Source organism: Oreochromis niloticus, linkage group LG20, assembly GCF_001858045.2.
Source record: "Oreochromis niloticus isolate F11D_XX linkage group LG20, O_niloticus_UMD_NMBU, whole genome shotgun sequence".
Classification (NCBI taxonomy): Eukaryota; Metazoa; Chordata; class Actinopteri; order Cichliformes; family Cichlidae; genus Oreochromis; species Oreochromis niloticus.
Window position 1 is genome coordinate 10,730,867 of NC_031984.2, and position 13,815 is coordinate 10,744,681.

The 13,815-nt window shown below is 41.3% G+C and overlaps 1 protein-coding gene across 3 annotated transcripts in view; it reads left to right on the top strand.

Annotated features, from left to right (window-relative positions):
* Window positions 1-11,756, top strand: part of magixb (MAGI family member, X-linked b) — a 48,505-nt gene extending 36,749 nt beyond the window's left edge. For 2 of the 3 annotated variants that reach the window (XM_005448510.4, XM_005448509.4), the window contains exons 13-17: window positions 4,874-5,074; window positions 5,171-5,247; window positions 5,369-5,515; window positions 7,711-7,849; window positions 8,771-11,756. In XM_005448510.4, coding sequence (XP_005448567.1) covers window positions 4,874-5,074; window positions 5,171-5,247; window positions 5,369-5,515; window positions 7,711-7,849; window positions 8,771-9,801 — 1,595 coding nt within the window. In that variant the 3' untranslated portion in view covers window positions 9,802-11,756. Of the gene's footprint in view, window positions 1-4,873; window positions 5,075-5,170; window positions 5,248-5,368; window positions 5,516-7,710; window positions 7,850-8,215; window positions 8,304-8,770 lie in introns of all 3 variants that reach the window. The other variant, XM_025901643.1, reaches the window with a different exon arrangement.
* Window positions 11,757-13,815: the final 2,059 nt, after the last annotated feature.

Sequence of the window (13,815 nt, forward strand, 5' to 3'; positions counted from 1 at the left end):
TTACAGATTAAAAAGTGGTCACCGTGGCCACATGCCACGGGATGAGTCATGATGCACCATGAACCTTTCTCTTTTAAAGGCTTCCAGGTTGGTTTTATTTGGGTTGTAAAGAAAACTGGTTCTGACCTCCTCTATTTTCAAGTGACTGCTTCATCATGAAGTGCACTTTTGGCTTGGAAGCAGGAAGTTGCTCACCATTTGTCAGGTGCACAGCTGTGCTTTAGATTCATTCATTCATTCATTCGTTTTTTTTAAAAAATGTGTATCGATGTAGGGTTCTGGGCTAGCAACAGAGAAGGAATCACATGCCTTTTATTTATTGGAAAAATGCATGTCCTGTTTATTTATTTATTTTAATCGGAAAATATCTTGTATAGATTTGTAGGCATAAACCCCCTCAGCCAGTCAACAAAAATTTAAAAATGTAGACAACCTCACAACAGCCTGTTGTACAGGCCTGAACATGACCACTGTGTGGGAATGTGAGGTATCATAACATAAACAGCAAGGAAGGTGATAAATTGACGGCATCAGCATACTAGTCAAGTTTCTTTTAAGTGTACTTTATTTCTGGCATCTCCATTCTACCATAAAACAACCACCCTGGTAGGCAAACATCCCACTTGCTTTATACAGGACTTTACAAACACCTGAACCTCATTAGTCTCTACCATTGAAAAAAATAGGTCAGACCAAACAATACGATTCTAAACAAGGAACAGGAATAAGATTATGCATGAAATTGACAAACTCATTTACTCAGCTAAATGGTTTGAAAAGTAAAACACTGCATACATTACAACTCAAAAGGCTACTTTAAAGAAGATAAACAATACTACACAAAATGAAAAACCCTTCACTTGGTTACACCCAGTGTTCCAATCAATGACTTCATGACCCTATATAAACAGGAAGTACTGGGGCGGCCCTTCCCACACACCTGGTTTAAATATAGGACCTGAATAAATGGACAAACATGGTAAGTATAACCAAAGCGACATAAAGAAACATCATTTACCAGACATTTGCCTGTGAACAGAAGAAATTTCAAATGACCTGATGGTTGATAGTATTTGCTTTAAAAAACATGGATGCATGCATGGATGTAATGGATGTAACTACTGCTATCACAAACAAACCCGCAAAAGTTACACCAGCAATGTCTAAATTAAAGCATTATGGTTGACTGTAAAATAACAAGGAATAAATTATCAATATGATTAAGCGACAAGTGGTAAATGAGTTCATGGCTAACCACTTTGTCACAGGGAAATTTAATTTTAGAAAAGAAATGGTCGTGTAGTTTACATGTGTCATACAGCAAAGCAAGTGAGTGGAACAGGTTGCACAGAAAAACGTAATAATTTTTTTGTCCACTTTGCAGACGACAAACTATACTTTTGCAAAACAGCCAGCCACAGATTTGTTCTACAGGTCTCGAGTTTAACACGTGCTGTTTGGTGACAGTGCAAACTACTGCACCAGCGTACTGTCCATTTTATATTGTTATTGGATTGTATCCTTTCATCCACTAAAAAATACTGTAAGTTCAAACTGCTTGAACTCCTTTGCTAAAAGATCACAAAGTTTATTTGGCAGCCCCATCTTTCATTCATTTCCAAAAATGATTTAAGCATGGATTTTTTTTTTTTTAATGTCTGCAATCTCTTTAATTGAATGTTCAAGCTTGAATTAAGAAAAGTAGTCTCGTATCTTTGATCTTACAGGACAATGCTGCATTGTTTCAGTTCTGTCTGGGAAGTGAACACATCCTGCCCCTTATTAGCTTTTAGTGTATTGCTTATGAATAGCAGGTTAGCCGCAGCATCCCAGTGATATATTACCCCCTCACCTTCCCATGTCTTGCATTAGCTGCTCTGTTCCACTTTGATGCAGTTCAATTTGCTTTATGGCCCAAGCGAGCACACATTTGTGTTTTCATGGTGAGATTAAGGTTGTAGGTGCACCTGTCCCTGCAGTACAAAGTCTGTCCACTCTTGTAAACCTCCATCTCCATCATGTCCTCATTCTCCCCTTCATTTCACCCCAGTCATGCCACTCCTGTCTCTCTTTTCCTCTTTTTTTTTCTTAACAATTTTCTATTCCAATCTCTGGCTTTCTCTTCCTCTCTCGCTCTCACTCATAAGCTCCTGCCCACTCTCCCTCTCTCTCTCTCTCTCTCACACCCCCTTTGCTCTGCAGTAAAAGCGTCCAGTCGGGTTTTTCAAAAGATTAAAACTCTCTCTCCGTCTCTCTGTATCTATCGCTCCGTACCTCCCGCTCTCTCCATCACTCTACGAATGCTACACTGAATGTTTCCCTCGCTGAGGAGCAACAGAAGCGACAGCAAACCTGTGTTTTCGCTCCTGTCGACCGCTGCATGTGAATCTGCTTGACATTTTTTTTTTTTTTTATCCTTTTGTTTATTTTCCTGTGCATGCGAATCAGAGAGCCATGCTGGAGAGACTACAGTCTGCTTTGAGAACTGTGAAGGAGTCCAAACGTAATTATTTGCTCCACTTCTTCTTGTGTGTTTGGCAGAAATGAGGTTGGTCTTGGTTTGGTGCAGTGTTTCACATTCAGCTTTGTAGGTGAGGTAGTAGTGTTAAATACTGCGTTCTGTTCTCTAAAGTTTGCTCAGTCAGATGTGTTGACGGTGTGAAAGTTAGAGCCACATGCTCACATGTTCGAGGTGTCAGATGCTTGATCAAAATGATGCTGCAAGAGATGCGTTGTATGGTTGATTTTGCAGTTATGATGATGCAGCCTGGTGATTAAAGCAACAGCTAATGAAAGGAAATCTTGTTGTTATTTTAAGCCCAGTCAGGTGTAAAACGGCACAAGACATAATGAGCATTTGTGGTAGTAGGCGATTAGTCCCAGCTCTAATGGTAGTTAGATTGTAGCGGTGATGTTGAGCATTAACTAACTGGCAGAGACACTACCATGTGAGTGATCCTGCTGAAAACCAGCACTCCTCTCTCCCCCCGGTGTCCAACATGTAGTATACATCCGCAGGCTGCTGTAGCGATGTCCGCGCTCGCCGCCTCATCTGGGGTCCAGAGAGGGATTGTTACAGAAGAGGGGAGGGGGGCTGCTCGACTCCTGAGCGGTAATCAGTGCAGCACGTCAGAGGTTGGCTGGCTGCTGGGCATACCGCAGTGGGATTACTGTGGACAGGAGAACATGGAGAGCCAGAGGAAAAGACACTACGATATAATGCAGTCCGTTCAGATGCATGTGTGTGTAGCTTGTGTGTCTGTTTGTGCATTTGTGGCTGAGTGCATCTGTCCTCATCTTTTTGCATGTGAGTCACTGTGTGTGTGTGTGTGTGTGTGTGAGAGATTCTTAACATGTGTTTGTGCATTTCTACAATGCTGCCATTTGCGTGTGAGCATCACTGTTGCATGTGTATTCATGTGTTTAGCCACTGTTGATGTATTATGCATGATAAGAAGACTATTTGCAAAGCTGCCTTGGCTTTGATTTGACCTGATTGCTGTTTCCGCCTGGGTCACCCAGATTAGGCCCAGATTGGACTCGTGTCTCTGGGCTCTGATTTATAGGCTGAACCTTGTAACTGAATCATGATTCCAATGTGACATGCTCCTCATCTCATACGACATACTCCTAGCCCCATGAATACAATTTTAATCTGTTAACGAAGCATTTCATTTTGCTCTTTAAATCACTCTAAACGTGCTATTTCGGTACCAGAGGGACATGGGCAGAATTGAGTGTCATGTACCTCAGCTGAATAACAGTTTCAAAATGTTTATGCTGCCTGATGGGTTACATAAGGCCACTGGCAAGACTCTAGAGGGGCCAGCTGCCACTAAAGCTCTGCATTCCCTCAAAGTGGGGTCAGGGAAAGCCTAATAGGGAGTTTACTAAAACACAAAAAGAGAAATAAGAGATACAGCAGACAGAAATAGACTGTCCAGCTAAAAAACTGTAAGAAGCTTTTTAGTTGGTGCAGGAGATTAAAGGAAGCAAATTTATTGTTAGGCTGCTGAATATTTTTCTCATCAGCCTCAGATTCTGACCATTTTAGCTTAATTGCATGTGATCTCTTCATACAGACAATAAGACAAAAGGAGTTCATTATACATGAAGCTAATGGTCCAGTCCTCGCCTTCCACAATACACTTGTGTATTATCTGTAACCTCAGTTTCACACTGTGTCTTATAGCTGATGAGGGTGAGAAGAGTCGTTTTCCCACATCGAGGAGAAATATATTTCATGGTGCTCGACGAAAATAAAAGTACTGCTGTGTGTGTTTTCTAAGCCGGTGGCATACTAATGCACACAAGCTACAATTTGAGGGGGATCTTAGGTGTGCTGAGCATAAGAATCACTGGTGCTGGGTAAACAGATATGGAAAGATCTAAAGTTTGTTGTTATGTGCAGTTTGACAGATTTGGGTTGGAAAAAAATATTGCCGGAAAGATTGCGTTCCATGACAGTTTATTCTTGAGGGGGAAGATGCATTGTTGGACAGCGAAAAACTGAAAACTGTGGCGTGTCAGCGGTTAGAGAGGTAGGTTGATAGATGGGAATATGAGGGAGAGGAGGAGAGTGTTTCAAGGAGATAGGGGGGAAAGGAGGGACGAGGTAGGCTCCTTTAAGGAAGTAATTCATAAAATAGACCCTGTCAAGAATGATCCGAAGCTAAATTATAGCTTGTTTTAGGATTTCTGGCACATGCGCTGATGAGCTAAAGCTTCCTGCTTTTATATTTATCTACTTATGACTCCACTTATTACTCTCAGCCTTCAGTTAAAAGGAAACTTTTTAGGCCTGATGGAATCTGGTGTTCCAGCCTCGTTTACTTTAATGCACTAATAACTGTTTTATTCTGTCCTATTTCAGCTGCTTCTCTTCTGCCCCACCGGTTTGTGACGGTCCGTCGTGGCAGTTCTGCGGCAAAGAGCGGTCAGATCCGACCCGGGGATCGTTTAGAGGCTGTAGAGGGACGCTCGGTGGTGACTCTGCCTCATCGGGAGCTCGCTCAGATACTTCGCCGGGCAGGAAATACTCTACGTCTCACCATTGTTCCACGTTCCAGCACCTGTAGGCATTCACATAAGCATCCAAACATACACATATGCCACAGTGCAAAGCTTGGCTCTTATTTCACAATCAGAACTTAATCACTATCTTTTGCAGATTCTGCAAACCTTCCAGAAGCTGCTGACTATGACTCTGGTCACAGAAACCGAAAGGGACAGAGGTCACGTCCAAAGGTGAGGGCAGCACATTCAATCACGTGTACCTAACGGGCACTGAAATTCCTACATCGATTGTGGCTGTTATTAACTGCCAGTGTATAAAATTAACATAAACTTCTTTGTCTGTGTGTCCCAGCGGGACTCCAGGTATTACAGTGTGGATCTGGATCGCGGCCCCTCAGGATTCGGCTTCAGCCTCCGAGGAGGAAGTGAGTACAACATGGGTCTCTACGTTCTGGGACTGATGGAGGGAGGGCCTGCATCACGGAGCCAAAAAATGCAGGTGAGTCTGTTTCCTATGTGCATTTAAGCTTGTTTACACAATACATAATGAATGTATTGAAGTTCTGCTTTTATTTTTTTCAGCAAAACCTACAGAGTTGTGTAGTCGGGGGTTGTGGTTTAATAATCCATGTAGAAACACTCTTCCCTGACCTCAAGGTCAAGGAAAGGTGTGAAGGGGAATTCACATTTTTCATGTTTTTCCTAAGTGAGAACTTAGGAAAAGACAACCATAGTGCTTAAAGAATCAGTTTTTACTTACAAAAGGCTGCTAAATTAGCCAAAACTGGATGTTGTTGACTTGAGTCTCCTATGTTGAAAAAGAGCCACATTTTTCCTCACCCTTCTCTGTGGCATGTCTGACGCACTACATGGCAAAAGCAGGGATGCACATTTCCAAACACATGTATTTTTCTTCCTATATTCCCCCACATTTTTCTTTCCTCGTATCAGACATAACGAAAATGGTCTCTGTGGTCTTCTCCGACTACTAAACAATAAAACACCTTCTTGCACATTTCCATTGATGTCTATGGTATCTTTTTGAAACCTCTGCTATACTGGGTGGCATCAAATACTGAAGAGCTAATAGAAGCCTTTCAGATGCTAAAATCCAACTTGAACTGCCAGCCCTGGGTCCAGAACCTCAGAGGCTCAATTAGGCTCACAATGCTTTGAGCTATTCTCAAACTGGAGGAAACTCTGCAATGCTTCAGCCAGGCTGATTCATGTCAGCATCATTAAGGAAAATTCTCACAGTGCATAATGCAGAGGCTGGAAATGTTTCAAACAGATGTCAACCACAACTGAGCTCTCGCAAGAAAGTTGTGATTATTCCATCTGTGTAACACGATGTCTTTAAAGAAGAGTTCACACATCTCGAGGAGGAAAAGATGTTTAACAAGCAAAGCCTGCTCAAGAAGCGAAATCCTTCGCATTTCGTGTATCGTTTGCAGACCTCTCAAGTGAACATACTCTGATCGTCCCACACATCACAATGCCACACTGCTTCTGAGATTGTTTCATGAGAAAGTATCTCAGTAAGGACATAATATAATGGAGGCAGCAGTCCAAGCAGCTGGATGCTGGGTTTTTGGCAGAAAATGCTTTATGTCCTCTGTTATCCGCAAGTCTGTTACTTGTCGCAAGTTACGTGGGAGAAGACTAGAGGATGGCATCAATGTAGGTCTTGATGTGTTTAAATCCTGGACAATTATTAATGTACATGTTCTCCAAGAGGTGGGAGTGCAGACAGCATGCACTGGACAGTACTCGTTACCTGGATGTCAACCAGAGCTGTGCACATCGAGCTGATTGAATTAATCAGCTCGGCGGTCATCAAAACTCTGTCAAGCAACGACCAACATATTTGCAAAGTGGAGGTGAAGATTATAAAGGAAAGAACTTTCAGGTTATTTTTTTTATTTAATTGTAGGACAGAATTATCTGTTTTTCTTTCATAAAGGATGATCCAGTGTATCCTGTGCTAGAGGATGAAATAAATTAAGCAACTTTGCTTTGCTAGTACAGCAGCCATTCCCAAGTAAAGGCTGTAGCCGATTTCCCGATTTGAAACCTGTAATCAAACCTGTAATAACACAAGCCTGAGAGGAAAGATTTTCTCCTTTGTTTTCACTCATTCTTGTTGAGATTTATTCTCCACTGACATCCAATTTTGTAAACTGTAATTTTGTACATTTTAAAATTGAAAAATGAAGGTTTTTTGTTTGTTTTTCAAATTTTAAACTACTTATTGTGTTCCCATAGTGTAGTAGCTCTCAGATTAAGAGTTTGTTCTCCCCATTTCTGGGTGGGTTCTCTCTGGATACTCCGGCTTCTTCCTGCAGTCCAAAAACATGCAGTTAGTGGTGTTAGGTGTGAATGTGAATGGTTGCCTGTCTCTGTGTTAGCCCTCCCATTGAGTGGCAACTTGTCCATATGTACCCCTCATCTCACCCTATGGTAGGTGGGATAGGCTCCATCCCCCCAGCGACTGTAATGAGGATAAGTGGAAAAGAATGAATGGATGACTTTAAGTATTTATCGGTGGAATTACAAAATTATTATATGAGAAACATTTAAGACATTTAACATTAACATTTAATAGTTGAAATAAAGGATAAAAATTTCAGACTCTGGTGATTAAATGATTAAGCTCCAGTTTGTAAAGTGGTGAAATGATGTGTGTGGCTGCAGGTGAGCGATCAGCTTGTGGAGATAAACGGGAACAGTACAGCCGGGATGACCCACAGCCAAGCCGTCGAGCAGATCCGCAGAGGAGGCCACCGCATCCACCTTGTCCTCAAGAGAGGAAATGGCTATGTGCCTGATTATGGTAAGGCAGTGTGGGAATATTTTAATTTTAAGAGTGGCGATACATGAGATGGCAAAAGAGAAATCTGAGAGTGAAACATAGCTTTTGCATGTTATGTCTACTATGGGTGTTTTTCCTGTTTTTCTATGGGACTGATTCTAACTAAAATGCTCTTTACTTTTTTAACATTTTCTCTTCTGGTGTTTCCCACCTTTTAACCCATCACATCTGTGTTTCATTTGACCTTTTTTGCTTTTAACACTCCCACACCACATTTCTCCTCTGTCTGCGTTGGATTTTCTTTGGTTCTTCTTCCAAACACTGCTCTTCTTTTGCTCCACTCCTTTGTTTCCTCTCCATTCCCTTCTTTCTCTCTCGTTCTCTCAGTGGAGCTCTCCAGCTTGTCTCTATGCATGACCAACTCCAAGCTAGGCGAGCCTTGCTTCTATGTCATTGGACGGACAGAGAATACGCGGTTGGTAATGGTTCCTGTTAGTTCTCCCATTTTCTGTCTCTCTACATCTCTCTACGAAACCAACATTGCTGTCTTCATTAAGTAAACGACAGTACTTGTACTTGGACTTGATTAGCAATTAGCATTGTAGCAGAGTACAACATTATGCTTTATTTCTCTCAAACCTACGCTGAAACAGTAATTGGACAGCTCGTAATTTGTCCATACACTGAGCAGTTACACAAAGAAAATGACCTAATTGCACAACCCTAGTGTGTTGTATTGCTAATGAAAGTTTTACTAAAATAGAAAAGCAGCTGTGATTACACAAGCTGACCTAAGGCACCTTTCTGGATTTCAGAAGTCTTTAATAACAGATTACATAATTCTCTTTACCATAGATGCTGTCATTCCTCTCTTTAACTGCCTATTCAGTCTATATCTTTTGTTTCTGCCCACCACCCTAACCCTACACAATGTTTGTCCAGGCCATGAGCACCAAATCTCCTCCTCCCCCCTCCTGCATCACCCCAAGAAGCAGGGTTTGGCTGCAGTGAACTCCACCGGACGGAGGGGGCACAGTTCACAAGAGAAGAGGAGAAGCAGGTCAAGGGGAGGCGAGAGGGATAAAGGGACGAGAAGGAGAAGTAGAAGTAGAAGGAGAAGAAGACGAGTCTCAGGTGGAGGACAACGCTTGCGTTTACAAAGCCCCATGTCTGATCAGACAGAGAGGTTGAGGAGAGCCAGGGAAAGGAGGAGGAGAGAAAAAGCTTCTCAGAGTTTACCTAGAGATGCCCTAAGGAACTATGATGATAGTGACACAGAAACGAGGGCAGAGAGGGGAAGGAAAAGAGGAAAAGGCAGGGGGAGGAGCAGAGAGAGGAAAAGCAGGAGCGAAGAGAGGGAGAGGATGTCAGAGAGAGAAGAGTTTATGAATCGGGACAAGCTGATGAGGGTGGGAAAAAGGAGGAAGGAGGTGGTGGAAACATTTGAAAGTGAGAGCGAAGACAGTGACAGGGAAGTCATTTTACCCATTCCAAGTCTTACCCAAAGGCTTCCCAGACCCAAAGAAATCTGGGAGGAGGAGAGCGATGACGACTGGGGTATGGCAGCAGAGTACAGAGAACTGAGGAAAGAGGAGAAGCCAGAGACTGAGTGGGAGAGGTCCTGGGGTGATGACAGCAGAGAAAGTAAAGACACAGGGCTGAATGAAAAAGAGGACAATGATGAACAGAGCAGCAGCGTCAAGCGGCCTTTACCAAGCGTGGGTGTGATTGATCCGGAGTCACAGAGAAAGCCCTTCTCCTTCCTCGCTTCCACACTGTCCATAGATCAGTTGGGGGATGATGAGTCAGACTCTGAAGGCAGCCACTCTGACGGAAGTGTGTCTGCTGCCAGCATCTCAGCTCTTTCTTTGGTCACCACACAGCCAGGTCCTTGGTTCATCCCCAGCCAGCAGAGACTGGCTCAGGTCATGAAGGAGAACAGGCAGGCGGACAGGGCGTGGGTGAAGAAGTAGTGATGTCTCTTGACTTTTAACAGGAAACTGAGCATCCATTGTAACAGATTCTGTCAGATTCACACTGTTAGACCTCTACTTGTTTTCTGCAGCTACCCCCACTACCAACTTTTTTCTCTGAGTCACTTTGATATTTAAAGTAGTATGAAGTCATATTCTTTGTGCCTTTCTACAGCTGGTCTCTGGCTGTTAATATTTAACTTGTAAATGACACCAACAAAACAAGATTATCCCTCTCCCAACAGTGTCATTGTCTTTTTTTCCTCCCCTTCGGCACTGTTGCCCTACTTAAGTTGCACTTTTGTCTTTTCTCACCTACCAGTGATTCGGACTACTTTAGCAGTGTCCTCTCTCAAAGGGACAGTTCACCCTAAAATCAATTTTGGTATTTATTTCCTCCGGTTTGTAGTGAGTTTTGTCCATCTAGATTATTTTAGTGATACCTACTTGTGGTTGGTCTTCTTTTAAATATGTGTGTGTATATATATTATATAATACATAGAACTAAATGGCACTCGTGTTTTTGGAAAAACTCAGCAGCAGGGTCTCTTTTGAGAAATCGATACCCAGCTACTAAGAAAGAAAATGCTGGTGTAAGCAGTTTTCATGTAGTAAATGTTTTCTTTCTACAGTGCTGCACTAACCAACCATATCACTGTGTAGAAGGAGCGAGCATCTACCTGTAACAAGAAGCTTGTCCGTGTGACAGAGTGCAAATGTTAATTTGTATCCCCCTTCACTTGCGTTTCAGTGTTAGCTAGCTACATTTTTCTTTTGGGTGGTAGATGTAGTTCGATAGAAGCAAAGTAGTTTCAAATTCTTCAATAATCAGGCTTAAAAACCTCTTAGTATCATATTATTCCAACAAAGCACTACGCTGTCAGACTGCAGGATTACCTGTGGTTCTTCTGAAAGTAGAATGGGAGGCACTTTTTCACATTTTACATTTGATCCTTTCCTTTCTTTTCCTTCTTCTGAGGCACCTGAGCCTCTTCTGCTATAGTTTTCTTCCTGTTTAAAGGCAGGTCTTTCTTTCCACCATCACCAGCTGCTTCCTCAGAGAGGATCACCAGATTTCTCTCTTAATATTGTGAGCGTCTCAGCTTACAGCGCCTTGAGGCATTTGTTGTTATGGATTCTGGAAAGAGAAATTGCTGCTGCTGATTTAACAGCATAAATAGCACTGCAGGCCAGAGGAAAAACAATACATTTGATTTTCAGTCAAGCTGTCCCTTTAAGTATCCCATACTGTTTAAACACAACATAGAAATTCACTTATACCTCATGAAGATATTGAGCAATAATAATGCAATCAGTAATCCATATTCACTGCACCGCATCTATCTGGCCTGAGAGGAGTCAGTGTTTGTACAGCATCCTCTTTGTGTTGCCTCAACTTGTAATCTTATTCTATATTTGATTGTGATAATGCAAATCCCTTTTGAAAGCCAACGGTATATTCTGTAAATATCTGTAGACAACAAAGCACTGTAAATACAATACTAAATGGAACCTGATTTATATTGAAATATAAATATATATATTATAATATGTCTAAACATTTGAATATATGCAGTATATATCTAGATATTACAAACAACAGCTAACTATTCATATTATTTATTATTGTGTGATGACAAATAATGTGAGAACTAGGTTTTGTGAAGGCTCAAAATGTAAACAGACTAAGACCTATATTGTAGCCGTCCTATTTATAAATGAATGTTTTGTATTATGCTGCTTGAGTGTGGATTAGAATGCTCTGTGTCGTACCCTACTTCAGAAGTCAGCAAAAGATGCCAAAATATGCATCAGGTGCGTGCATATTTCAAGTACTGTTAAATATTGTGTATGTGGGGTCAGTACAAAACCACTATCTAGATTCTAAAGAGTGCTGTGCCCATCGTGCCACGTACAGTTGCCTTGGTAACATAAACCACTTTATCCTAACCACTGATTTTTCTGACTGTGAAAACCTTTGCTCTGAGGTCTCTCATACCAGAAGTGTGTGGGCTGTTTAGTCATTTAAGTCATGCCAAAAAAGGCCCCACAAAAATATATTTAAAAAAAAAAATCATCTGCAGAATCTGAGCTCGGTGTTGCATCTGAGGTGACAAATTAGCACATCGTTTTCTTTTGCTCTCTCTCTTTTTTTTTTATATTCTGTTGAGGGGAAAAAAAACAGAAGCCAAGTTGAATGGATACTGTGAGATGTTATTTTTCTATGAAATTATCTTTTTTGATATACTCAGGTTTTCTTGATAAGCCATTAGGAGGAAAAGCTACAGTCACTTCACGCCATTTTGGTAAACACACACAATGGATTAATGTTATTTAAATGTTAAAGCAATATTACGTTGGTTCTCTACGGTGGCATTTGGAGACACAGACTGTTACAGCTGTTATTTGTTAGCACTCCATAATCATTTAAAGGTTGATGCCATAAGTGACGTCATTCCTCCATTTGTACCCAGAGGAACAAAGCAGAGAAATAAAAAGCGTGGTGTTCCCTGTCTGTTTGTTTGCAGAAAGGCATTACAGCAGCCAAACGGACATACTGTATTCTCCCTCCAACGGCCATACAGTGTTGCTAGGTAGCCTATATATAAGACTTTTTATTTATATTTATACATATATATATATATATATATATATATATAAAAATAAATAAATGAATGTTTGGCAATATTCTTTTTTTTTCTTTCATTTCCTAAGTATGGCTGAACTGTAAACACACTAATAAAACTGCAAATAAACTGCTGAACCAATTTCCTCTGTAGTCATGATGGTTTTCCTTTCCTCGGTCCACATAATGGACAGCAGATGGCAGCAAAAACATAGACAACAGTATTTTTATGTGAAGTGGGATTTCACAAGATGAAGGTGTGTGTGAAAGAGAGAGAAGGGGGAAATGCAGTCTGATATTCAGATGCAATATGTGGGTGAGATGTCTGTTAATAAATCAGATGTAAACTCTTTAACTAGTGGTGAATGAGATCCACGAAGAGGCTGAAATCTCAGCATTTCCCGCAGATCAATCATTTATCCAGCTTTTTGCGAGAGCATGCATTTTGCATACAGCCTCACTCCTCAGTGGAGTATTAACTGTACAGTGAGGCAACCTCACCTGTCCAAGCTGCTGTGCAGGGAGAGACGCGGGTGAATTTACAGAGTCTTAGCTTAGATATGAGCACTTAAGCACTGACACTAAAAATAACAGCGCTCTGAGGCCTGTCTTTCTCTCGTGTTGTCCTAAGCCGCATCCTTCTGTTCAAATCAGCTCAGATGCAAAATGGAAAAAAAGAAAAGAAAAAAACGGCAGTAATAACAGCGCTGCTTTGACTTCAGCTGCAGGAGATTGTCTTATAGAAGTGGATTAAATCACGACTTCAAATATAGCATTTCAAATGTTATAACAGGGAGATATTTGACACGACAGAGGCATGTTTTACGTGCATTGTGTTGCAGTGCAATACTGCAACACAATACTGTTTTCGTACCTGGACACCACGGATTCAGGCGCTCAACAGGGTTCCTGGAATGCGTAAAGCTACAAAGACGGAAAATGAGATTCTCGCAGTATTTTCAATATAAAATGTCTTCTTTGCGCTTCTTTGTTGAAAACTGCATTCCTAAATTCACTATCTGACAAATGTAATAGGACCTGTGCGATTTGAGGGGAAAAATGAATGCCATTTTCTTTGTGCTGCACACTGTAGAGGTATGAATAAAGGTGTCGCTTTTGGATGAAATGGGTCGTTAGTATGCTGAGATATCCTGGTTTAGAGATAATTAATTAGCTCTTAAGTTGCGCGCGTTTGTCTCAAAAGACTGAAATAATGACCAAGAATGACAGACGTATTATTTACCAGCTGGACTAGTCATTCAGATTCCTGCAGAAGACAATTAACCGACCCAAAGAAAATTTCTTTCTCTATCTACTGCAAAGAAAGAAAACCTTTTTGAAGGCATGTGCATAATACTGCTTAGAAATTTGAAAGCAACGCTCAATCA